Source organism: Neopsephotus bourkii, unplaced genomic scaffold, assembly GCF_033783945.1.
Source record: "Neopsephotus bourkii isolate Nb327-2 ecotype Australia unplaced genomic scaffold, CSIRO-AGI_Nbou_v1 NB_867, whole genome shotgun sequence".
NCBI classification, from domain to species: Eukaryota; Metazoa; Chordata; class Aves; order Psittaciformes; family Psittacidae; genus Neopsephotus; species Neopsephotus bourkii.
The window spans coordinates 2,911,683-2,939,353 of NW_026901363.1; the positions used below are offsets into that span (position 1 = coordinate 2,911,683).

General features: G+C 41.8%; 1 protein-coding gene and 1 long non-coding RNA gene across 2 annotated transcripts; both read left to right on the forward strand.

Moving 5' to 3' along the window:
- Positions 1-13,160: 13,160 nt before the first annotated feature.
- Positions 13,161-14,794, forward strand: LOC133214103 (uncharacterized). Its single transcript, XR_009725986.1, has 3 exons — positions 13,161-13,191; positions 14,281-14,341; positions 14,717-14,794. It is a non-coding gene; the product is annotated as an uncharacterized LOC133214103 (long non-coding RNA).
- Positions 14,795-15,645: 851 nt separating this feature from the next.
- LOC133214104 (zinc finger protein 541-like) lies at positions 15,646-16,753 on the forward strand. The gene is made up of 3 exons (XM_061356796.1): positions 15,646-15,867; positions 16,170-16,309; positions 16,566-16,753. Exons 1-3 carry the CDS (start codon positions 15,646-15,648, stop codon positions 16,642-16,644), a joined length of 441 nt encoding a protein of 146 aa, XP_061212780.1. The 3' UTR covers positions 16,645-16,753.
- The last annotated feature ends 10,918 nt before the right edge of the window (positions 16,754-27,671 follow it).

Consider the following 27,671-nt stretch of genomic DNA (forward strand, 5'->3'; position numbering starts at 1 on the left):
TCCAGCCCTGGGGCAGTCGGTTCCAAGTGAACTGGACACCCCTCCAAGTAAAAGCAAACTGTGGCCTGCCCTCTGTTGCCAAAGGAATTGGGAAAAATGCATTGGCAATATCAGTTGTGGCATACCACTTGGCTGCCTTTGACTCTTAATTCATACTGAAGTTCTAGCATGTCCGGTATGGCAGCACTCAGTGGTGGTGTGACTTCATTCAGGCCACAATAGTCTATTATTGTTAGTCTCCACTCTCCGTTAAGACTTTCACACTGGCCATATGGGGCTATTAAAGGGCGAGCGGGTCCTGCTGATCACTCCCTGACTCTCCAGTCTATGGATCAGCTGATGGATAGGAATCGGAATCAGGGAGTCTCGGTTGGTGCGATATTGCCGCCAGTGCACTGCTGTGGTCGCAATTGGCACTTGTTCTTCAACTTTCAGCAGCCCCACAACAGAAGGATCCTCTGATAGACCAGGCAAGGTGGACAGCTGCTCAATTTCCTCAGTCTCCAAAGCAGCAATACCAAAAGCCCATCGGTACCCTTTTGGGTCTTTGAAGTACCCTCTCCTGAGGTAGTCTATGCCAAGGATGCATGGAGCCTCTGGACCAGTCACAATACGGTGCTTTTGCCATTCTCTCCCAGTCAGGCTGATTTCACCCTCCAGTACAGTCAACTCTTGGGATCCTCCTGTCACTCCAGAAATATAGATGGGTTCCACCCCTTGACAGCTCGATGGCATCAGGGTACACTGTGCACCGGTATCTACTACAGCCTTATACTTCTGTGGGACTGATGTGCCAGGCCATCTGATCCACACAGTCCAGTAAATCCGATTGTCCCCTACCTCCACCTAGCTGGAGGCAGGGCCCCTCTAATATATAGCTTTCACCTCGGCACAACATTGGACACTTAAGTCATGTTGAAAGGGATTATTTTTAGTTATCACAGGAGCTGGAGTAAAATCAGCACTTCCACTCCACCTGGGAAACTGCTCACCAGAGACTGAAGCCGTAGCTCTCATGGGACGATCAATCTTGGCCTTTGCTCCTCTTTTCAATTCACTCACCCGTTCCTCCAAAACTGAAGTAGGTTTTTCATCCCGCTTTGTCATGTCTTCTCCGTGATCCCGCAGGTAAAACCATAGGGTAGATCGTGGCGCATACCTCTTGTATCTCCTCTCTCGAACAGTAGGACACCTTTTGTTAATAGCTGAAACGTGTGTTGGTACACGCGAGGAGCTGGATAAGTCAGATATATCGTCCCTCAATTGTTTGAGATCCTGGGACAGTTTTTCCACAGCTGAGATGATGGAAGGGGTGAGACTGCCTTCGAACTCGCAGAGTTTATGAACCATTTCATCCACTGTTAGTGGTACTATGTCATTCCAGGTTACTGTTGCCAATGAATGGACATATGATGATGGTGCATTCCGTATCAGTTTTCGCCACATGGGTCGTGTACATTCGACTTCATCTGGATCTACGGGTATATTCCCATTATTCGGCTTGATGTGATAGATCATCTCTACGATGGCTGATTCTCTCAGAGACTGGATGCCTTTGTCTATAGTAGTCCACTTGGCCGAACGACTCATAACATCGCCCTTGTATGAAAACCTTTCTTTCACAGCTGCCAAGAGCCGCCTCCAAAGACTGAGGGACTTTTTCTCTCTTGCAATTGCTTTGTCAATTCCCCCTTCTCTAGCAAGTGATCCCAGCTGCTTGGCTTCTGTACCTTCTAGTTCATGACCATCGGCCCCACTGTCCCAGCATCGGAGCAGCCAGGTGATGATGTGCTCCCTTGGTTGACGGGTAAAATCTTTTCACATATTCCGTAGCTCGGTTGAGGCCCGAAGTCAAGAAGTCACCTCTCCTTCTTCTTCTTCATCATGTGATGATGACTCCTGATCAGGTTCTGGATCAGGTAGTGAATACATTGTTTCTTCATCTTGCTTTAACCTTCCTGCCTCTTTTTTGCTTTTTCTCTTGCATACAGGGGCAACCGATATTGGTACGAATTGGTCCTCTGGTTTAGTTGCAGCGATTATCACTGTGGTTTGAGTAGCAACTGTACTTGTTGCTGGGGGTGGTGTGGCTTCTGTGCTTGGAGCTGGGATAGCTGCACTCTCTGTCGCAGTCGAAGTTTGAGTAGCTGCTGTACTTGCCGCTGGGGTAGCTGTGCTGTTCATTGCAGCCAAAGTTTGAGTAGCGACTGTACTTGTTACTGGGGGTGGTGTAGCTGCTGTGCTTGCAGCTGGAGTAGCTGTACTGACTGTTGCTTTGCCATGAAAAAAGATGTGTAATTGCTAAGCACTTTTATTATATACCTCCCAAAGTATAAAGGTGGTGACCATACTGGGAACATAAGGCAGGTAAGTTTCATGATCAATAATTCTATAGTATTACAAGTCATTACCATAAAGTACAACGAGACAAAAACCTCAGACCAAGCCCCACACTTGAAAAACACTAATACAGCAAATACCAGATGGAAGTAAGGTACGATATACTGAAACTGTGAGATCAACAGGAACAACTCTGAGAGCCAATAAATCAGCATTGTGACGAGTGACTATTAATCCCGTCAGATCTGTCGTTATCTCAATCCCTTCGTGCCCCACGTTGGGCGCAAAAAAAGAACTACCGTGGTTTAACCCCAGCCAGACAGCTTGTGCACTCACTCCCAGTGAGTGGTGCCAGGCTGGAAGCAATCGAGGCGCACTTCCCCCCTCCCCCTCCCCCCCAGGGGCTCCCCCCCTTCCCCGTTCCCAGAGGGATGGGGAGGAGAATCGAAAGAATGCAACTCCCACGGGCTGAGATAAGAACAGTCCAGCAACCAATGTACAACACAAATCACCACCGCTACCACCACTAACAATGATAAGAGATAATAGCAAGGGAAAAGAGTACAATACCACCCGCTGAAGAACGAGTCCCCCCCAGCAGACCCCCTGTCCTTCCGGGTAACTCCCAGTTACCTCCTAAGCCATGACGTGCTGGGATATGGAATACCTCCTTGGTCAGTTTGGGTCAGGTGTCCTGTCTCTGCTTCCTCCCGGCTTCCCCTCCTCCCTGGCAGAGCATGAGGCTCACAAAGTCCTTGGCCAAACCAAAACATCATTTTTATCAGCTTTGTTCCCAGCCCGAAAGTCAAAACACAGCACTGCACCAGCTAGCAAGAAAGAGAAAAACTGACTGCTAGTGCTAAACCCAGGACATCCAGAAAATCACTACTCAGGCTAGCGAGTTTGCACCATCCATACTTAGGTACAAAACAACCCCCCCAAAACCCAAACATAAGGCTAATACTTCCTGGGGCTGCATTTACATTTACATAGGTAGAAAACATGATGACCTTGCGTAATTTACAAGGACCTTTCTAGTCTTCACCTCAGCTTAACGCAGAAATTTTACTGTCCTTAAGCACAGTTCATTCGGGGGGGGGGGTTTAACAGTTCTTAGAATTACCCAATTTTCTCTTCACAGTATTCCAATTTTTTTGCCTAATTCAGAGGAAGAGCTTTGATACGTAATACACTAGTAATTCCAGCTGGACAAGCCCCACCAGTAGCCTCAGTCACAGTCTAATCACATTAATCACATTACCTCCCCTCTTCACCTTCTTCATCCATCCAGAGTCTCTTGCAGCACTATCTTTACAGGTGGAATTTCTGCAGTGTTAGGTTGCTGTACTGGCTATAACCGGCAGGACTTCAGAGGCAGTATCCATCAGCCCCAAGCAGAGCAGCCCCTGGCCAAAGTAACAGGCACGTAGAACACTCCAGCAATAAGGCACAAGATGCATTAAAGAGCTTGGCAGCACCCAGCAAACAAAAAGGCAGCAGTCAGAAATTGAGACAAAGTTTGATAACTGTGTTTATGCGAGTTTTTAGATTGTACCATGGAAAACAAAATACATTTCTCATATGGAAAACAAAATACATTTCTCATTTCTCAATGCATCAGCAAATGCTCAAACTGAAATAAAAAATTGTGGGTTTGAATTGTTTAGCCACTCTGATTCTCTCCTGTAAAATGAAGTCTCTCAAATTGCCATGTCTTAAGTGTTTTTGCTAAACAAAGCCCGTGCCTGTCACAAGATCTCTTTCCATGTGACAATGAGTATTATTGAAACGGACACGAATGAATGTTATTGCCTTGACAGAGAATATGAAAAGAGAACGGAGAATACAATACGACATTGTCAGTGATGCAACAACCTTCCACTGCAAAAATAAGCAGCAAGTAAGTAGTAACACAGGTGGCCAGACAATGTGATCCAGCAAAGGCACATTACCATCCGCGCAGTTCAGGTGCGCTCACATCACAACAACTCACAGAGTTTGCGCAATCTTAAAGACTTACAGCACCTCAAATCAAAACTTCACCTTGGCTTTAGGGAAATACAAAGGGAAGAGAAATTGAAAAGAGAAGAAAGCTATTCAAATTATTTGTAGTTTTCATAAATCTCTTTAGTAAAACAGAAGGTATTTTAAACTCTAAGGAAGATAAAACCAACTTTACTCTCTAGGCATATTACAGAAACATTGTTTGATTTCAGCAAATTATACATGGTCTTTTCCAAGTTTTAAATACAAGACTCCTTTACCATCTTATGAAGCTCAGATAAGACATTTGCATAAATATCAACATGAAGATCCAAGTTTTACGCTTCCCAGCTGTAGTTACTGGCCATCGTTTCTCAAAAAATCCTTTCTCACATTTGGAAATTGTCTCCCATTTAAACTGCCATCGAATTTGTTAAGCTTACACGGACAATTAATCCCTCCTTTTTGTCATGTTCAGAAGGTAATACTTTTTTCATCATTTTTTCTCAAGTGCGAAAAAAAAGCATTACGCTCTAAGTCCAAAAAAAATCCAAAGAGCAACAGAAAGCATTAAATTAAAAACAAAGGACAAAAAAAAAATGGGAATTAAAATACAAAGCAGATAACCTTCTTGTTCTGTTCTCTTATCTATCCATTAAAATATCAGATTTCCTACTACACTGAAAAGCTACAGAACCAAACCTAAGCGAGAGGGTTTTGGAAGTCTGCGGAAGAAACATCAGCAACGCTCTCCCAAGAGGCAGAAGGTACCTGACAGGCACATGACCTCAAAAATTCAAAGATCAGAAGTTGCTTTCCAAGGACCACCATGAAACAAGAAAAAAGAAGCAGGAGAAGGCAAAACTCTGTAGCTCTAGAAGAGATGTGCATTACAGCTATAATTAAATGATGATCCAAGAAGCAAAATCATTTATGCTATGTGTACATAACGGACAGATCCACATTCCTCCCCACTCCCCCTGTTTTGGAAGCTGCTGTGTTCCTCAGAATATTATTACTAGTTTAGGCATGTCACTATGGTGTAGCTGAATGCTTTTCACTCTTATTCAATAAAACACCTGAAATATACAAAAGGTACTTCCACGCATTTCATTTTGTTTGATATATTTGGCATATTTAGGAATGACAGTAGGATCAAGAAACAAATAATAAGCCAATGTTCTTTTTTCTTCAAAAATGTGTCAGCTCCTCCAGGGGCTTGATTATTTGCAGCATTTCAATTCTAGTGTCTCTCATTCACAACTAGAGGTAGTTACTGGATCAAAAGATTAGAGCACTTCATCTGACCAGCCCCTATGCTTAAACCACTTCAGAGTTTTGCCGTTTCAGGCTAAAAACAACACAATAAACAACAAGAATTTGCAGTCAGACCTACAACCATGTTTACCTCATGTCGTATCTTTAATAACACTTGATCAAAGAGAAGAAAAAGCAAAGGTAAGAATAAAATAAATAAAATCTCAGAGCTAGAGAATGTTCGGGGTTTGTTTTCTTATGAAAATAGACATTAAATGTTTCCTTTATTTTTCTCTGCAGTACCAACTAGAAGCACCACCATTAGGGTGGGTAAACACATCATGGTAAAGCAGTCAGCACATAAGGGCATGCAGGGAGTGAAACCACAGTGGTTTGCATGGGTAAAAAAACAGATAAATGCTTTTATAAGGATTAAAATGGAGAAAATGCTATTTCAAGCTTTCTGTATCAGAACTTTTCAACTGACACTGCACAACATTGTCAGAGATGTTACCTCCCTTCCCAATCTTCCTTCAGTTATTTTAATATGTTCACGTACAGCCGACATCAACAGTAAGCATCTAATTCAATTGCACTGAATGAACACTAAGCATTTTGGATAAAGCACTAGAAACCAAAACCACACAAAGGAGTAGGGTTTTTGGTAACCAAGGTGTATCTGCTTTCTTCATTTGAATGTAAGCGCCTGCACAACATTAGTATGCGTAAAATCAGTTGGAAAAGCTTCTACTTCACATAAACTTTGGAACAGAACTAGTACTGTACTGAAGGAGCCTTCCTCTCTTCCTCACAGGACATAAACACTGGCTGCTTTGACTTTAAATATTTCCAGATATTGAGTTTAAAAATTCCAGATATTCAAGGGAACTGCTTCACATTGTTTTAATCTTGGAACATCCGTATCACAGAAAAGGGGTAAGGAAATGAAGTTTTACAGCCACAGAGTTACAGAACTCCATCAGTTACAGAAAAGTCTCAAGAAATGCAGACTAGCACTTCACTTACATAGAAAGTATTATCAACATGAGAAAGATCTATTTCCACTACTTCCTCCAACTTTTGCAGAATTGACTGAATTACATAGATAGCAGTACTACTTAGTAATACCATGTGCCATGTCGAGTAACTTTGCATGGTAACAACCTGTTGTGATGTCCAACACCTGACAACCTGACCGTAGCAAGTTATTTCAGCAGCTTCTATTAAATAGCCTTGGTTTACCTACAAAAAACTGGAAAAAAAATAACAAGTAAGTTTGGCTTTGAAACACCACCACTGAAAGTGTTCGGAAATAATCAGGGTTTCAGAACCCGGTCCAAACTGATACAATGTTACACTAATATTACTGAACCCCTATTATTCAGCATGCCTCACATTCTTTCATCGCCATTTCTCTGCCTATCCACCAGAATGATGCTGTATGCCAACCAAAGGCCAAGATTGTGAGATGCAAATCTTTTTTTTTTTACAGCTTATATGAGAACCTCGAAGTTCCTTATCCACTTCCCCATTTCACACAGCAACAATCAGGAACAAGTACAAGGGCGGGATATTTTATTTTCAACAGTGTAGAACAGCATGCTCCCCTCAGTGAATGGTCATCCTGCTTGGAAAACTTAAGATATCACAGAAGGATTATTGGAGGATCATTTTTGTAAAGCTCTTTTCCACTTCCCTTGTGAATTTTCAATCTATACAGCTAAAAGCTATTTTACTTGACTAAATTCATAGGACAAAGATATAGGAAAAAACAGAAGTCGTAAGCTCGAGCTTTGGTGGCTGTGTCACTGCTTTCAATGTTATAATTCCATTTCCACATAGAAAAATGGAAGGTTTATTTTATTGTCACTTACTATTTGCAGAAAATAAAGCAGAGGGGAAGACATTTTGTCACTTCCAGAGATAAAGCTGGTTTTGAAAGTAAATCAAGGTCAAAAATGAAACTGCACATATACAGTGACTTCTGAATACACAAAGTAATAGCAAGACAGAAATAATTAGCTTTCAGGATTCCAATCAGAATTGGCTGACTTCAGTTACAGCTATTTATTTTACCCAGCAATGTCTCAGCAGTCTCTATATTGAGGTTTCAAAGTGGCTGGAACTTATAATGCTATTCCCATTTGTCTCTCAAAACGTATTTTCTTGGACCCATGCTGAAACTTGACCCCCGTACTCAGCAGCAGTATCATGCTACCTGTCTTCAGAGCAATACCTGTGCACAGCTACCTGCACAGCAGAAATGGTGCAGAAAAGACGTCAAGCCTGAGCATGTAGCGCATGCTCAGCATCACCCAAGCTCAAGCTCCCACAACACGTCTACTTCCTATAGTCCAAACCACCCTTCCCACAAAAGCCTTTAAGTCTCTAAATGAAATATGAAATTCACATAGTACTGACTTTCCAACCCTTTGCTACTCTGAAAAGATTAATCAGTTGCACTTTTGGGGGGCGGGTTGTTTGGTGTTTTTCTTTTCCCACCCTTAGAATACTGTGAGTTATCTGATTGTAGCTTTCAAGGACAAACCCAAAGAAATCAAACTCAAACCTCCTAGGCCTTTCAGGACTTCCGTAGCTCCCGCCTCTTCCACAATGCCAACCTGCTTTCAGGAAGCCTTACACTCACTTTCCGGTGCATAATGCAGACAGTTGCTCAATTCATCCCAGCTAACTGACTCTTGTTTACTCTTTTAACTATCTCCCTGATGCCATCTTCTGAAAAGTTTGAGGCTTACAGGCAGACTTCAAATCTCTTGCCACTGAGAAGGTTACATAAGCCTGTATAAAGTAACAAAGTAACTCTAGATTTGCAACTTGATGGAAGCAGAACTGTTATCCCCAGTACACTATGTGAACGGATTCATATGCTTGGAGAAGCTTGTAGAGTTAAAGGATTTTTCAAGAAGAAACTAAACTAGATATAAACACAAATCAAAACCCCATGTTGAAAGGAAAGGCCTGTAACACTTAAGAAGAGAGGAAAGGTTTTTTGTGATGATACAGTCATTTAAGTCATTAATGCATATACATGCACACATTTCACTTACATCACTTACATCAGCATTAGTAAAATGCAATTTAATTAGGAAACACATTCCTGTTAGATTCTAAATACAAAAATAATACTTATCTCTTCTGAACAATTTGGAAGACATGAGTAACAGTTTCCTTTGTGTAAACCATGAATGTAAACACACATTCCTAACACTTCAGAACTTTAAGAAGAATGAGCATTCAGATTTCAAAAGATTTTTCAGTTCTGGGTTAATGTGGAGCTTAGTGCTCAATCCCATGGATTTCAACAGTATGAAACTTTGGGAATTAACTGCAGATCCCTGGATAATAATATTTCTTAAGCTTTGTAAAGGATACATGAAATGAAAAGGCATGACAGCTGCATTCCTGCTTGGTTTATGAAACAATGAAGTTGCTACCAGCAGAAGATACATAAGATTTAATGTTATATAACCAAACACAAATGCACATACATGTCAATCACCTGCCAAAAAACATATACCTCTATCAAGAACACAGAAAGAGAGGAGCACCATCACATAATAAAACTTCTATAATCCTTCACATTTCAGTCTATGGCCCCATGATTATAGGACCTGAGTGACTTAGAATGAAGAGAATAAAGCCTATTCTTCCTTTTCCCATTAGTCTGACCAGTAATCTTTCGCAAATCACTTGACTTATCTACATGTCAGCATTTCAATTTCTCAAACTGGTGTAACAACACTTAATTCCTTTATAAATCACCTTGACATCCAGTGATGAAGATAAGCTCTGCTGTAACAAAATGAAACAGTTCTGAGCCATTTAGTAATGTGGTTAACAGAATTCTAAACGTGCAACATTTTGAATTTTTTCAACTTAGGAATAAGCTTAAGAAGTTCAAATATGAATCTTGTGAAGGAAGGGTAGTTATAACAACCAAGGAAAAGATGAAATACTTAAGCCTTTAAGAGCTCACCTCACCACATACACAAAAAAATCCCTAAATACGTTTCTTTGCAAAAAGCAGAAGCAATCCCATGACTTGTACCAAAACTTCTCCACGATCTGATCAGATGAACACCTCCCACCCTTCCCCGTCGTTAAGTACATCTAAGTTTCAAGCTTCAAATGAAGTATATCCCTTGATTTTGAATACTAGACAAAATTACAGGCAAATATGGAAGCTGTACAGAACTAGTTACTGGTTTTTTCTATTTGTTTTTAAATACCGCATTTGGATTCTTCTTCTGCAAACTAAGTTTGGATCTTTCTCCTGACACCTTTTTTAGGAGACTAAAAGCTAAAGACCTAACAAGCTATTAGTCCTTCTCTGTAAGCAATCCAGCAAATCTTTTTGCTTTGGTTTTAAGCCTGCTACTCTAAATGTCCTTTTCATTTATAACTTCCCCACATTTTCTCAGAAGCATCTCAAAGCTCCAAGACTGACCATACCTACCCTCTCCTCTTCTTCAAGGGCTTCTGGTTTCTAACTTTGACTTTGAATAAAACTGTCACTTGGATATCGCACAGATTCATCTCTCAGCTCTTTTACTGGTTCTGTTTTAGTTGTCTGTCTTGTCAGCTGCTAGGTACACTACAGCTTTCATTAATATTTTGGAACATAATGGAATGCTTCAACGAACTCCTTTACCTGGGTAAAGTGCCATTTGTTATGTTTCTGTGGTTCTGACAGCATTCTTTTCAGGTCCAAATTTTGCTTTTATTTATCCCAAATCTCGTTCTTCCCCTGTCTGTAACTTTGCTTTCCACTCTCCCAGAATTCACATCCAAATCTTATTTCCCTTATTCAAGATACCGTTGAAACTTATGTCTTTAAGAAAAAAAAAAAATCTACTATCTACTATACTCATAATTTTAGAAATATAAATAATTTTTTTGCTTAGTCAGTGTCATCCTGGAAAGCAGAAATTTGGCCTTTCCCTTGATATCTTGCAGGGAAAGATCTTTCCATACACTACTAAATTTACGTATCTTCCACTGTCCACTACATTTCAAACCAAAGAAAAATTACCACTACACAGTGCAGATCCACTCATCTGACTCTTCCCAGTTTTATTTATGGGTGTGTTCCAGTATCTTCTTCCTTGCACATCTCTCTGATTTTTCACTTTGTCTCCTAGCACACACAGAAACCTTTTCTACCATCCCTTCTGAAACATTTACTCACTTAAAACCTTGTCTCACTCATCCCTTCTCTTCTAGGTTAACTCACTAGAGAGTTCAGCAAGCATTGAAGACACCACGGGAAAAAGGCAGTGAAATGTGAAACAGCAAATTTTAACACACACATACACACACACACACACACACGTTAAGACAAATACCAGTGCAGATAAAAAACTTGACATTTTTCATGTTTTTATAAACACCATTATAAGATAAGCTCTAGTGGCAAAATACATTCAACTTAGCAAGAAAACACAACTTAAGCAATTGGCTATTGGCCACAGGTTTCCACCCCCTTGTTTTCACTTCAAAATATTTGCTCTAACAAGTGTCAGACTAAGGAAAAGAGGCTACTTAAAAAAGAGAACAAAGACTTCAGGCAGTTACTTGTTTTTTTCTCTCTGCAATGACATTTCCACTCAAAACAAAAAGCTTTACAAATATTCCTTAAATGTACTCCATGTATTTAAGGATAATTTTTTATCATACCTCTGCTACACTCTTTGAAAACGCCTTTACTGAGATTGGTTGCTCTCAGCAGCATAAAAACACCCATGGACCAATGGCAGTTATTTACTGGTGAGAAAAACAGCAGGCATTAACAAGAACTCAGAAGTATCACCTAAGCCTATATTACAGCCACATCTACATTCATCCTTAGCAGACCACACACAACAAAGGACAAGCACTTTTAAGCAGAAGATGAAAAAGTAACAAGCATAAACTAGACTACAGTAGATGTGCCTCCATTTCTAGCAAAGGGCTAGGAAATAAGTATGCAAACTTAATGATATTGAGGCAAACTAGAGGTAGCTGTCACTCAGACACAGCTCATATCCTCCTCACACTCCCAACATACCACTCTGAGTAACTCTTCATTACTTGAATTGTCAACAGGATTTGAACTTAGGGTGCCCTGCCCCTTAACACAAAACATCCCTGGGTGAATACAGGCCAAAGCTTAAGTTAACAAGTGACAGGCAGGTGGCTAAAATGGTTTGACTACTCATAAAACATCTCTCTGCTCCCCAGAAATAAATTCAGCTAGTACTTTTGAGTTCCAAAGCTCTAGAACCCATCTGTAACATTAACCAAGCCATGAAAAGTAGAAAAAAAAAACAACAAAAAAGCAACAGTGGTTAACTACCTAAGACTCAAAGGCCAAATAAAACCTTCATTAATAAAGTACATAAACACTGCTCCCCTTCTCCAAAGACGGGTGACCTAAAAAAGTCTTCTGCAGCCTCTCATGTAATAAAATCTTGAAGGAAGGGATAAGAAAAACTATGCACGTGTAACAGAAGTATAAATAATGTAGTTATCTGCATAGAAGGTAGAAGGTAGTACCTCCACTGGTAAATTTCTGCCAGATTCCAGCTTTGCTTATCAATACTGATAACCCATCATGATTTTCATCTTTTGCTTCTGACCTTCTAAATGGGCCAGAGGAGTAAGACCATGCAAAGGATCATCAGTGAGGTACCACAGAGCTCCTGATAAGCTTAGCTGTGAGATTTCTCAATTAGCCCTCTGGAAAGGAGGGAAGACAGATGAGTCTAGGCTCTTGGATTTATTATTTATCACTGGTCACTTACCAGTGGTGTAACAGACATCTGGTAGTATATTTACATGAAAAGGCTGAAGGCCATATGCACAAGTGAAGTAAAGGCACTACACCCAGTCGATCGACGGTTTACAAGATTTTAGAGCAAACATCACTCGTCAGAAAACACTGGCTTATTAACATCCACCGCTATGAAGGATTTGCATTTTCAAATGCAAACAGCACTAAGACTGTCTGCAGAAAGTAATACTCATACGCTAGGAACAGCCCCTCTCCTTGCTCCTGATGGCAGCAGCAGCAGCTCTGGGCAAGAGCTGCACCAGCTCTTCTCCACCCAGAGAGGGCTGGAGAACCTCAGCTCTTGCCATGGCATTGCCCACAGCAGAAACAGGGACCCACAATCCTTCACTGCTTATTCCTGCACCTGAGCACTGTGGGATGTAAAACCAAGAGTAAGGAGTCAGTGTGAGGAAGATTCCTGTTCGGGGCTCTCAGTAAATCCCATCGTGCTCAGAAGGACTTAACTTCATGTAACAGTGCTTGTCATCCCCATTCATGGAGAACCAAATGGGAAATGACTTCAAAGAAAGTTTGTACATCAGTGTTCACCATACCCAAGTGCTTGAGGACACTGAACACAGCAGAACCCCCATAGAACCCCACTGAACCTTCATAGAACCCAGTCAAACTCCATGGAACCTCCATGGAACCAAACTGCCATGGAACCCAATAGAACACAACAGAACCTGTCACCTGGCAACAGCAGACTGGAAACGCCCAGCAGCCAAGCTGCCAGCACAGGAGGCAAGAGAGGCTCCTCGGCGAGACAGTAGAAAGAGGTGGGTGCTGATCCCATCCTTCGGGTGTTTTAGGAATGACTGAGAACACCTCAATCAGCCTCACCGGAGCTGCTGCTTTGGTCAGTGCTGTGCAAGTGCCGCTGGCTCAGCTGCAACCATGAGCTCTGGTGACTGACACACTGGGACCTGCCTTGACTCTTTTAGAGAGAACAAGGGCCGGTGGGGATGGGACAGGGGGGAATGGCTTTAACCTGCAAGAGGGGAAACTGAGGTGAAACCTGAGGCAGAAGTTCTTCCCTGTGAGGGTGGCGGGACACCAAAACGGGTTGAACGCAGAAGCTGTGGCTGCCCCATCCCTGCACTAGGGGAAGGTGTTCCTGCCCCTTGCTTGGAACTGGATGACCTTTAAGGTCCCTTCCAACCCAAACCATTCCATGATCCCCAACCCCCCAAATCACACCCAAGTCACCCACTGGCAGAGACCTGCTGGTACTTCCTACAGTAATGGACTCACTGAAAAAGGTGACGCTGGATGTACGGACTCCACGATGCAGGATGGGCACAGAAACTAGGAAAACATGGCATTTTCCTGGGCAGCTGGAGTTTTCCAATGCAATCTGAGGAATTTCTAAGCGATTTCAGAATTTACTGGGTTTATTTTGCTTCCAGTACTCAGAGGCCATTCCAAGCTTGTTCTCTAAGTTCTCAGGCACCTCCAAGTTGTTCCACTCCTTTTCTGCCATGAGCAGGGATTTGATGGTTTGTATGGATTTGTTTTGTCTAGGCGTCCTGTGTGAGAAAGAGCCAGAGTGACTGCAAGAACAGCCTTCCTCTTCCTCCTCCAAAGCCACCAGTGATACCATCCAGCTCTTCGGGGCTATAATAGGTACAAAAATTCTCATGCCTGAACTCAATGGGCAGCAGGACGGGAGGGGGATGACAGAACTGTGGTCACACCCTCAGTGGTCAGATCTCCTGAAGCTTCCAAGCACAAAGGGAGCGGATTTGGTGAAATGAGGGAAATTTGGGGTGGCAGCTGGTGATTTCCTGTGGCGAGGAGGTGCCGAAGGCTGAAGGCCCCTCTGGGCAGAAGGACTGGAATACTGAGCAGGTTTTCCTCTCTTCCAGGTGGGATGGACTCCACAGACTCTGGGCTCTGCCTGACAGAAGATCTGACCAGCAATGGGCTGTGAGTGATTGGAACGTACCGGAAACGCTACAAAACTCAGGAAAAGGGGCACTGAGGGAACCACCACTGTGGGGTCTGTGTGTTGTTGTTGCAAGTGTCATGGGCTGTGCACGGCTGTCAGTGTCCCACCGCCACAATGATGTTGCCTCCCAACACCCGGGGACATTGTGCTGCAATCCCAGCTTTGTTCCCCAGCCGGACATTGGAAAAAACATTCCCAGATGTCCTTGTCCATCCAGGATCATGGCCTCAGCTCTTCTTTCCCCGCTCACTCTTACTCTCAAAGTGAAGCTCCTGCCTCTGGTCAGGGTTTCAGGACAGTGATACACCTCTTCACCTCTCACCTTCCTCACCTCCTCTTTCTCCTTACTGCAGGCACATTAACATCGGCGCCCAGTATCAGGCAGAGATCCCAGAGTTTCGGGATCCATCCCACCTGCAAGTGGAGGAGGAAGAGGAGAAAGCATGGCTGGTGTGGGACCCTGCAACACCTGATCGAGGTTTCTTTAACGCTTCTCTTCCAAAGAACCCCCGAGATTTTCCTCCCGTCACCCACTTGTTTGGCCAGAACCTTGACTTTTTGTTCCCACTGTGCTTGCAGTGACTGAGCTCATGAATCTGGCGAGAGCCAGCAACGTGCCGTGCACCAAGATCACATTAGAGCGTGCAATGCACTGCCTGCACGAGGCGCACGGCAATGTCGCGGTAAGAGCAGCTCTTGGAGCGTCGTTAACGCTCTGGGACAGCCTTTGGGTCCCTGGGGCGAGCTGGAGGTGCTCCCAGGTCTCTGCTCCATGCGCTGTAATCTGGGCTCTTGGCTCAAGGGCCCAGTTCTTGTTGCCACAGACACATTAAGTGCTGGTGGAGCATTGACCTGCCTCGGCGTGTGGATCATTCCCACACTTTCCTGCAGCCGAGGACATCCTGGAGCACTGTCACCAAGCGCTCACCGGGCTGAGCAATGTCTTTTTCCACTCACTTTCACAGGAGGCTCTGGAGCTGCTGCGCCAGGGGGTTCCCCAGCCAAGTCAAGACCATCCGCTGGCTGGCTACCATTATGCAGGTAACCTCCATCACGGGGCTCTGGGCTTGCACAGTTGCTCTCAAAAGGAGCAGAGATGTTGATAGGGCAGTGACGACCTGAGCTGACACCTCTCTGGCTGAGGTGATCTCCTCTTTCACACCTTACGGGTCATTTCCAGGTATGGACACGTGGACCCCCCTGGAGCAGCAGCTCTTTGATAAAGCCTTTCAAAAATACAAGACCAATTTCCACCAATTGCAGAAGGAGGTAAAGTCGCTGGATGGATTTGTTGTATGTGTGTGCCTTCAGGGTTGGCCTCCAGCATCACCCTTACAGATTGCTTCTGTTTCGCTCACAACAGATTCCAACTAAGACAGTATCACAGTGTGTTGAATATTATTTTACCTGGAAGAAGAAGAAGAGATTTGGCCACAGAACTCTTCTTATTACCAGAGGAAAGACCATAAGGCTACTACAGGATCTGGAGGAGCCTGAAGAGAAGGTGCTCAGTTATTCCCCACTTGCAACTATGGGGCAGCAAAGGGCAACTCCACTCCCACCACTCAAAATCACCCCAATTTTCTGTTGAGGTGCCTGTTCTCACCATCCCATTAAAGCATTTGGGCTCATTGATGTTTAGAGGATATCACTGGGGAAGGCTCGGGCTGACAGTGGGGTTTGTGCTGGATGTAACACGTTCCCATGTGCCCATGCCCCTCCCAGAGATTTTCCCTTCAGCTCTCCACCTGTTGGGAAGAGAAGGAAAAAGAAGGAATATAGCAACAAACTCTCTCTGGTTTACAGACCGTTTGCAGCCCCAGGAAGAGGCGCCGTGTTCTGCCCTGTGAGAACCTAACACCGAAGAGGCAGAACCGGTGCCAGGCTCCAAGCCAGCCCAGCGGCACCGGTGAGGGGAGTGGATTTTCCTGCCCTGAATGCCACAGGTGACTCTGGATTTAGCTGCTTCTGGAAACGAGCTGATCTGGGCTAAAATGGAGACTTCCTGAGTGGGGAAGCAGAGCTCAGGATTCCCCTCGGCCTTCCCATGCCTTCACAACCACCTTCCACCCCATCCATGTGCTTTGTTTAAACACTGACCTGCCCAAATCACCAGAAACAGAACCTCGGGAGCTTGGCTTTAGGCTGATGGTGGAATTGTCAGTAGGAATCACATATCCCCGTGTGTTTTCTCATTTCCAGGCTCTTTAACACCATCCAGGGCAGGAACTCCCATATGAAGATCCACCGCCGCCAGCAAAAACCACCAGTCCTGGGCTGAGCTCTTCCACCAGCACTACAATACCACTGGAGTGCAGTAGCCATGTTGTAGTTTTAGGTCCCCTCCCATCATTATTTCCCTAGTTGTTCTTGTTGTTATTGTGGTTGATATTGTTGCTGTTATTCTAGTTCTGTTTTACATTATCCTTTAGGAGTTATTATGGTTAGTATTAGTATTCCGTTGTTCTGAGTAACGCTAGGATTTCGATAAACCTTCGTAGGTAGTAGTAGGATAATTGAACGTTAGATTTCATCATTGTTATTAGTATTAGGTTGCCCTCCAATTATTGTTATTTTTCCATTATACATTATTATTATTGGCATTATCAGTACTATGCCATTGCACTGGAGTTATTAAACTGTTCCTTCCTCTCTCAAGCCTTTGGGTTTCCCGTTCTTCCCCTTCTCACAGCGGACAGGGGTTGAGTGAGAGGCAGAGGCTGGCAGTGGCCCTGACACTGAAATCTTCACCCCTGCAACCATGCCACGCACCATTCCCTCTTTCTGTCCAGTCCCTGAGCACTGAAATCAGTCCAGTGGAGTCTCGGCACACCCCAGGGAAAAATAACTCCTCCCCAGTGACAAAGTCTTCGGCTTTAAGAGGGTGAAAAACTGAGAAATGCACCCCAAGATGCATTCACACTGATCAAAGTTGGGTAAAAACCCTCTTGTGAAGCAATGAAACTCAGTGTTGCCAATTACTCCCACTTGCCACCACAACGGTTCTGGACTGCAACTGGGGTCTCCAGTTACACCCAGTTGCTTCCAGAAAGGTTTTCAATTGTCTTTAGGAGTTTCCAGTTACCCCCAGCAGGCTCTTGAGGTGTTCCCAATTACTCCACTTGCCCTCAGGGTCCTTCAGAAGGCTTCCCACTTACTCCCAGTTGCCTCCAACAGGGTTTTGGCTTGCCTTCAGGGGTTCCCAGTAGCCGCCAGCAGCACCCAGAGACTCTCAGGGGGTTCGCAGTTACTCTCAGTCACCCCCACAAAGGTTCTCAGTACATCTGGGACTTCCCAGTTATTCTCAGTTACACCCAGAGGCTCTTGAGGGGGTCCCAGTAGCTCCAAGTTGACCCCCACAGGTTTTGGGTTGCCCTCAGGGCTCACAGTATCCCCCCCAAGGGCTCTCTAGTGTCCTAGGCCTCCAAAGGCTATCTCAGGCATCGCCCATGATGACCACGGGGACAGAGGGCCCATGGGGACATGGTGGGATGCAGGGGGACCATGGAGACACAGGAAGCATAATGACCCAGGGGACACAGGGATCCAAGCACTTGTGTGGTGGCAGAGACTCCGCAAACCGGCTCTGACACTTGGAGCTGTCCCTGCCCCTGCCCTGGGAACGGTGATTCCTGGAACTGCTCAGATCAGACCCTGGCTTTAAGCAGCGTTTGGCTTCAGCATGTTCATTTTCTACACCTTTCCCTGGCTCCTCCTTCAGAAGCAGCCCCTCTCCTTGCTTCTGATGGCATCACAGGCAACAGCGGCTCTGGGTCAGAGCTGCGTCACCTCTTCATCCAGAGAGGGCTGGAGAACCTCGGCTCTTGGCATGTGGTTGCTGCAAGTGTAAACTGCACTATGGACCTCCTAATTACTAAACCTGATTTATCAGAATTTTTGGTAGTTCTGCCTCCTGAGTATGCTTCTGAATATGCGAGAACCTGGTGCCAAGGTTGGTTCCCAGTTAAAGCAAATGGGGTGAGGGGTGTTATGTGGTACTTAAACACAGCTACCTGTAAAAACTAATTAAATCCACTCTCATGCTTTGTTTATCCTATGTTACAAAGGCAAATCTTTGGTTTCAACCATACTTCACGTTCATTTTTCATTAAAAAGGATGTCCAGAAAATCACTACTCAGGCTAGCGAGTTTGCATCATCCATACTTAGGTACAAAACAACCCCCCCAAAACCCAAACATAAGGCTAATACTTCCTGGGGCTGCATTTACATTTTCATAGGTAGAAAACATGATGACCTTGTGTAATTTACAAGGGCCTTTCTAGTCTTCACCTCAGCTTAACGCAGAAATTTTACTGTCCTTAAGCACAGTTCATTCGGGGGGGGGTTTAACAGTTCTTAGAATTACCCAATTTTCTCTTCACAGTATTCCAATTTTTTTGCCTAATTCAGAGGAAGAGCTTTGATACGTAATACACTAGTAATTCCAGCTGGACAAGCCCCACCAGTAGCCTCAGTCACAGTCTAATCACATTACCTCCCCTCTTTACCTTCTTCATCCATCCAGAGTCTCTTGCAGCACTATCTTTACAGGTGGAATTTCTGCAGTGTTAGGTTGCTGTACTGGCTATAACCGGCAGGACTTCAGAGGCAGTATCCCTCAGCCCCAAGCAGAGCAGCCCCTGGTCAAAGTAACAGCAATAAGGCACAAGATGCACTAAAGAGCTTGGCAGCACCCAGCAAACAAAAAGGCAGCAGTCAGAAACTGAGACAAAGTTCCTTTATAAATCACCTTGACATCCAGCGATGAAGATAAGCTTTACTGTAACAAAATGAAAAAGTTCTGAGCCATTTAGTAATGTGTTTAAAGAATTGTAAATGTGTAACATTTTGAATTTTTTCAACTTAGAAAAGAATAAGCTTAGGAAGTTCAAATATATATCTTGCTTTACAAGTTATATATTCTATCCCTGTGATTGATCCAAGACTTTCAGGACATAAAACAATCACCACAGGACCTTTCAGTGCATTTTTTAATGCTAAGACCACTCTAACCTATATAACTTCCACAAAATAAACTATCAAAGAGTTGAGAGCTAACCACAGAACATGAGTCCTTTCCTCTCATTTTAATTCAGAGAAAAACAGGCCATTCTTCTAGCACTGCAGTTATAAGTATGGTATTGTACTTCTTCTGACAGAATTTTTACTTTAGATGGTATTAACTTTTAAGAGTCTCTTTTTCTTGATACATGGAGGTTCTAAAGAAATTGGAGGATTGCAAACCCACCTGTACCTCAATTCTGTCACATGCAGCACAGCAAAAATCTGATTTCCGCTCCTAGACATTCCTATCTTGATTTAAAAAAAATCAGATTGTAGGAGGCTCTCTTCTCCCTTTCAAAAAATAACCTTTGCATGGTTAATATAAAAAAAAATTCCATCTCAACTGTTGCACTGCAGGTCAAACAACCTCTAACCCATCACCTTCCAACTGCTTTCATTTTCAGACAGCGCTGCAAGTTTGACTATAATTTACATCCTTATTAAGCATTCCAGGATAAGGGAATAACTTTTTAAGCTTTGATAGGCCTTTCAAATAATCTAACTCAATATTTGAAAAAACTGATGACCAAAAGAGAGGAAAGATTTTAAGGAGAAAAGGCTCAAGAGACCACTAGATGTTTGCATATGCTGAGAAGTACTGTTCTAATTTTGGTAACATCAGACCTGAAAAGATAAGTACAAATCTACATGGCACACATTATGATAAAATTGAGATTTTTTTAAATAGGTCCAATGATTCACTGCATTCTAAAAGTATGGTAGCTGCAGCTTTTCTACTAGACATGAAATGAGAGGTAAGAAAATCTTCATACACACATCAGTGACCTTTCTGAGGCATTAACTGCATGCAATTGCAAGAAATTGGCTTGTGCTGAACACAGGACCAAAAAGGATTAGATCTACTATGGAGTTCTCTTCTTTTCCTTCTTTTTGCAGACTACCATTACATTTATTAGCAAAATAAAGAGCAGGAAGGTCACACTGTCTTTTCCATTAGAAATACCATGCTTTGCAGAAATAATTCGCAAAAGCTATGTTTAGCAGCTTTCAAATTTCCGGTAGCTGTTACACACATTCAGGGAACATTAGGTGCAAACAAATACATCTAAACTTTAAATTAACAGTCACATTGCTGCCTAGACCATTCATTAAAATAACTTGGATGTTATCAGCAGCTGGCATGCTTCCTCAGTAACACAGCATGTAATATTTTAAGCAAACACTACCTGGAGTTTAGTTCCGGACTCTTATTTAGTATAGTAGGCACTATAGTAATGTTCCAAAAACACAGTAAATGAGTTTGCTGTTGTGTTTTCAGAAATTGACATCTTCAGATTAGTTAACAGGAGATGCTCATAATGGCTTCATACATTTCAGGTTTTTTTTTACATGTATTTGTATATCTATATATCTGTAACTAGATACAGATATACATGCCAACTAGAAAGAATGTAAGATGGAAATGATTTTGTAAGTTATTTTGCTTTATGGAAGTTACCTTAAAATGAATCAGGATTTCAATAAACAATTTAGACTGCACACAATATTATGATAAATGTAATGGCTGAGTTCACTAGAAAACCACCAATTACCCACATCTAAGACACATATTGCTAGATATTTATAGAGCTGTATCCATGCAAAAGTAAAACATAACCTTATACTGCAACACAGATGCTTCACTGCTAACTCAAGCTTGATAAAAAATGACTAACAGAAAGTGATTTTTGTTGTTATACTGATTTTTAGAGAGGACAGCAAATAGCAGGTCCAGATAAGAGTACCTTGCATGTTCTCTCTTTTTCTAAATAGTAAAATATTTTCTGTTAGAATATATTAAATGCTTGGTAAGCAAGCATTTAATGGATATGAAGTGAATGTTTTTGAGCAAAACCCTACAGCATGACATTCAACTGAACATTATGTCGTTTTCTGCTATTACTGAAGAACCACTCTCCCACATCATAATTGTATGAAATCATGGCCCTTTGACCTCTGATACCAGGCATCAGTCAACGCAGCTTTCCGTTTTAAACTACTCATTACAATACCCAAGCCAGTACTACTACTTGGATTCTGAACCATTTCAACAGTTTTCCATCTCACATTCCACACTTACTCCTAATATTGTAAAAGGTTAAGAACCTTAATCCCCAGTGCCCTGCACGTACTGCATTCATTTATTTGTGAGACAAGTGTACGCTTTCCAGTCTCATTACCTGTATTTTCAGTCAGATTTTTTTCATAGGTGTAATTCCTGTGAATGCCAAGGTGCAGAATGGCCTAAGAGTCAACTCAAAGTTCATTCAACAGACTTTCAAAAAAAGCACCTATTTGACATGTAATAATATCTAGAATAAGGTGTTAGTAGAGGAAACATGGCATGACATGGCCAAGAAGAAAAACCTGCTACTAAAAATTACTGCAATACAACAAGTTTAACACCCAATAAAAGGAAAGTAAAAACAAAATGGGTACTGTAAAATATGAGAAAATTCAGTTAATAGAATCACAGAATTATTCACGCTGGCAGCGACCACTGAAGGTTATGTGGTCCTAAAATCCAATGTACATATGGAGACTCTTCCCTAATTAAAGGTGTAAAACTGATTGTGAAAGATGGCTTTACAGTTATGAAGAATTAGAACTCTACGTTAACAGATTCACCAACCAATGACCAAAGGTGTAGGAACCAAACTAGCTCTGAAAAGCCTGACTCAAATCTGTGGCTGTCATGGTATTGTGAAGTGCAACAGATTAATATGATTATACTTTACAGATGCACCAAAAGATAGACCTTGCCTTAAAGGTCTACGCATTATGCAGCAAATCACACCCCATACAGAGAACTAGCAGCAAGTCATGGTAAGTCTCTTTTTTCAGAGACTTACTGTTATCTCACCCATACTGCTAAACTTTGCACAAAAACTAATCTGCACTTTAGTTTTTTCATTTATAACAATTAATTTATAATTAATAACTTTCATCTAAAGGAAAAATTCCATTATATTTTCCATCCTCAGCTACCTTGAAAGCATGAAGAACGCTTATTTACAAAAAAGATACACGTATTCATAGGTTATGTCTAAAGTCACTCCTGCTTCCTAAGCCCTTTTAAGTATAAATCCCAATGCAGTCTCTGGGTCGCAGTGTCTGGAATGTAAATATAACATTTTATGAGGTGCAAACTCATGTTTGAAGAGCAAAAAACATGATTCATACTGCTGAAATTTTACACTGCTGAACTGGTAGTGGCAGTAATATTTAGAGCTAGTTTTGCTTTGTGTAGGTATGCTTAAAAAGAACAGCACTGATACGAACGCAAAGTGGTAAGCAATTAAAGACATAGCGAGTGCAGAATTGTCATCCCAGAAGTAAGGCTTTCAATCCAACAAAAAAAGTATTCACAAAAAGATTCAAGGATCACTGCGTACATTGCCAAACATTCCTACAAGTAGGCTTTTCTGTGAAAAATGACTGCATTCCTATGATGACTTAGAGAGGAAATGGATGAGTTCCTTTTTTAAAAGCATATATTAAAAAGACTAAAGCAATGACAAGAAACGTATCAAGCAAGTTGCAGGGAGTTCTATAAGCATGCATAGGATAACGAAACAATAGGAAACCTGTGAAAAACAGCAAAAGTCCAGGTTTTGAAAAGAAAATCTATTCTTTTGTTTAACTAACAAGTCCTCCACAGACAGACAATATTCCCACCTCAATGCAGAACTCCACAAGCTGCCACACTGCACACAGCCAGGGAGACTGTAAACAAGGACTGTGACGGGAAAGATGTTTATTTATCTAAACAGGACTTTTGGCTAACATTTACCTAGAACCAAGTAAATGCTTAAATACTGAAGTTTTTAGCAGTTTTAGAGATTGGTTTCTTGGTTTTTGTTTCGTGGAGTTTGCTTGCTAGTCTGATTTTTGTTTTGGTATTGTTTTATACAAGTATTCAAACACCACCAAATCCCATCAGAATAAATTCAGGCTTTTAACACATCATTGCCCCAGATAATTCAGTTTAGCACCTCAAGAAGCATTTCCTTTATTCAGAACATGTACTTGTTCTGGTGTTTGGCATTTTGGATTTTTTAAGGAAGCATATCATACTTTCTTCTTTCTAAATAGGGATGAACTGTGCTGGGAAATACAAACAGTACATTTCTCTCACTCACATTCATAGCCACCAGATAGCAACCCCAGAAGTATAAGGTTTTCTTTGTTATTTACTGAAAGCAAGAAAAAAAAATAATAAAGGAGCTTTGACCATGTCAAAACTAGTGCAGACATTTCTAGCTCAAAACTACAACAGCAGCAGAACAAAAGATTTATTTGAAGATATAAGGAGTGCATTTCCAAAGTTCTGTGTCTCTTCTATCTAGGAAGGTAGGAGCAAAAGAGGCATAACATTTGTTTTCTTTCAATACTACTCCAAAGGATGAAAAGTTCATATCCAAGAACATATGTAATTGAGAAAACTAATACTGAGAAAAGAAACATCCATATTTTCTTCAACAAAAAACAATGATGTTGAAAGCAATGGGGTCAGCAGAGACTGAATATCTCTGGCACTTTACACCTTAGTAAAGCTAAGGTTTTGCTTCAAATCTTATCTGTCACTGTGCAAATACAAAGAAAAAAAAAAAGGATGTTTTCAGTAGCCACTTGTGTGCTCAAAGAAGGAAGTTGTTTCTCAGTCAGATTAAGCTGACCCTCAATTTTGCTTCCATATATTTATCAACAATCTTGATGCAGAAGTTGAATGCAGCATTAGCAAGTTCACTGATGATACCAAACTGCGAGGTGCTGTTGACTCTCTTGAGGAACAAGAGGCCTTGCAGAGGCATCTAGACAGATTAGAACATTGGGCTAGGGTTAATGGGATTAAATTTAACAAGCCCAAATGACAGATCCTGCAGTGTGACCTGGAAGACAAGAGGGCAAACCATATCCTGGGATGCATTAAGCACAGTATAACCAACTGGTCAAGAAACACGATTATCCCACTGTATCCCATTGGTGTGGCCTCACCTTGGGTAGTGCATGCAGCTCTGGGCCTCACAATTTAAGAGGAATATGAATGTACTTGAATGGGTCCACAGAGGGCAACAAAGCTGGTGACAGGGCTGGAAGGCATATCCTGTGAGGAGCAGCTAAGGACTTCAAGCTGGTCTAGTCTGAAGAAAAGGAAGCTGAGGGGCGACCTGATTGCAATATACAGCTTCCTGAGAAAGGGATGTAGAGAAGAAGGTGGTAAGCTCATCTCCTTGGTATCTGGTGCCAGGATCCATAGGAATGTTACAAAGTTGTGTCAGGGGAGGTTCAGACTTGATATGAGGAAGCATGTCTTTATCAAGTGTGTGGTCAAACACTGGAACAATCTTCCTGAAGAGGCAGTCGATGCCCCGAGCCTGTCAATCTTTGAGGCATATGGCCCTTAACAATATGCTTTAACTTTTGGTCAGCCCAAACTGGTCATGCACTTGGACTAGACAATCATTGTTGGTCCCCTCCAACTGAAATAGTCTATTATACACGTAAGCCACCATGCTCTGAGGAGAAACTGCCTTTGGTTTTTGTCTCATACAGTCAATGCTTAATACTGCACTCAGTATTAGGTCACCATCCAAGTCACCAGAGCTAAACTGTAGACCTCATTTCCCTTTAAAACTGGAAGGTCAGGAAAAACACCAACCAAACACACACACACACACACACACACACACACACACACACACACACACACAAACAATTTATGTTAAGGGCACAGTCACTACTGCCTGCAGTTGATGAGTGTGACTTACAGTCCTACTGGGAAATATACCCAGAGGGTCTGCACAAAAGGAAGCTTTTTCATTTCATAAAGTAACAGCTCCAAGAGATAATCACTGTACATAAGAACGCAAGTAAGCACCTGAGTAAATATTTCACAGAAAAAAACTTAATCTACCATCCAGACACAACCCAGTCTTCTTTTGCCTGCTACTCTCAGTAGGTTAAGGCTCTTTCCATAGTCTTCACAGGTAAAATAGTTAATGTATTATCTTGCATTCACATGCTAGAGAACTACGAGTTAGACCCCAGGGAAATTACTGTAGACAGAGTAACAGATTCTGCAATTCAAAACCAAAAAGTAACAGGTAGGGGACCAAATTTCTCATTCTCTTAAGTATTACGCAGGGGGCTGGTCAGACTAACCTCAAATTTCTTCAATTATTATTAAGTACGTGAAACCTGGGATTTTTCTCTTCCTCACAAGAAGAGGGTCAGAAAAAAATGAGCAGCTGAAGTGGGAGACTGGTCCAGTAGCTATGCATAAGCTACCAACAGACTTGACACCATGGAGGATGTCTGATGTCAAAGTTGATTTCTTTTTCCATTCCTTTTTGTGCATGAACAAAAACACAGATCTAAACTATAGACACCTAAAGCATAATACTTAAAAACACTCCAGTATTGAAAAAATTCCACAGTGCATGAAAAAAAGAGGTTCTGCTCATTTGATTCTCAGGCTCCACTACAGAGAAAGCAGAAGCCTTGCATTAGCATTTACCAGAAGACAAAAATAAGTTTGTTTCTAACAGGCAACTTGCACAACATTTATCATTACCACTCCTATAGCCTCCTGGAACAGATAAAAGGAAAGCAGGCTCTCAGAAGGCATCTTCGTGGTGAGAGAAGGGAGGGAAGAAAGGTGAAAGAAAACCATCTTGCAGATGTATATGTTGCTTTCAATAAAGTATGAGTGATGCTACTATAATTTTTAGAGAAGGCAGCTCAGCTGTAGCTACTTTTACGGACATAACACTACTAACTAGTTACACTGCACAGAAAAAAACACTGCTTAAAAGAGAAGATAAATAGGCATCTATGCCAGGAAAATACATTTTGAGAATAAATGGATTCCTGTTTAATGGAAATGGTAGCAGATGTGTCGTTTCAGTTTGAAAACACCCATTTTATCTGTAAATTTTCTTCAAAAAAAATCTAAATGATTGCAAGCCTTTAAAATCCAGGTTTTCAAGTTTTAATTTTTCAGCAGTTGGTTTGCAGAGCTCTCCACATCAGTTCTTCAAACAGAGGGCAGCCAACTTCCATTCTCATTCCTTTCCCTATCAAGACTGCAGCCAAGAAAAGCAGGGGTTTTACCCACTTAACAAAAGACTCCAGTGCAACCCCAGAGAGCACCACTGCCTATTTTAAGTTCTTCCATTTCACACTTCAAATTACTACATGTTTCTTTTACAGATTTGAAGGGACATACACACAAATCTGCTTCTGCTTTACAGCTTCCCCTCTGAGTAGGTGCATGCAAGACTTTTTATATGGCATTTTGCCTTCAACTTCTAACACTGACTGCCAATTCTCCTGCATTACAGAGAAATTTGACCTAACAAATGAGTTATGCTCCAATTTTTCCATTCTGCTGATTTAGTCTAAAGTAATAGACAGGGTAAGGCCAGTTTAACAATGTTGTTTCACACAAGATTAAGCCTTTCTGCCCCATCACTTGACCTAACCTAGCCAAGAACTGTCATTTCTTGCACTAACCCGCTGGTATATACAGCACTGCATGCAGAATCGGAAGGTTAAAGTTAAATCAAATCACCTAATATTACTCCCTTCTCCTGAAGTTATGAGAAAAAAGTTTAACTATTTTCAAGGTAAATCATAACCTCTGATTGCAAGGAATAATGATTATATGCAACATCACAGTCTATGTAACAGTCGTTCAACTAACTTTTTATTTCTGACACTGAAGAATGAGAAAAAAAGTCTAGTATAAAATGATTATGCAGTAGGCATCTTAATGATGGAGGGCATTCCAGGAAATCCAAGAAAATAGTATATCATTCTCTCCAATGATATTTGATTCTGATCATTTGGATTACATCATTCTCACCAGATACTGGAACAGTCACACATTAATAAAGGGGTCTGACTAACTCAAAAGGTCATTAGTAATATTATAGAAAGGTTATTATGCAAAAAACTCAGATGTTAACTCTGAGATCTACAGTTTACTCAGAAAAATCTTCCTAATCTGCTTTTATGACAGACCTTCAGTTTAGAATTTTTTTCAAGCATTTATGATGGATAGTACATCACCATTCCTAACAATGAATCACAAGAAAACATCCAGCTTCATCTGCTTAAAGGGAATTACATGCTTGAAACAAGCTCCCACTGTACTACCACCCACAGCTAAAAAGATGGTTTACAACATCTTTTTTAAGATATATTACAGCAACAGACACCTGTTGGTAACTACTAT

Bases quoted from the DNA above. Each gene is read 5' to 3' on its own strand.
- LOC133214104 (XM_061356796.1), top strand. From the start codon at position 15,646: ATGGATTTGTTGTATGTGTGTGCCTTCAGGGTTGGCCTCCAGCATCAC. The intron at 15,868-16,169 runs GTGCTCAGTTAT...TCTGGTTTACAG, and splicing joins TGGAGGAGCCTGAAGAGAAG to ACCGTTTGCAGCCCCAGGAA. The intron at 16,310-16,565 runs GTGACTCTGGAT...TCTCATTTCCAG, and splicing joins TCCTGCCCTGAATGCCACAG to GCTCTTTAACACCATCCAGG.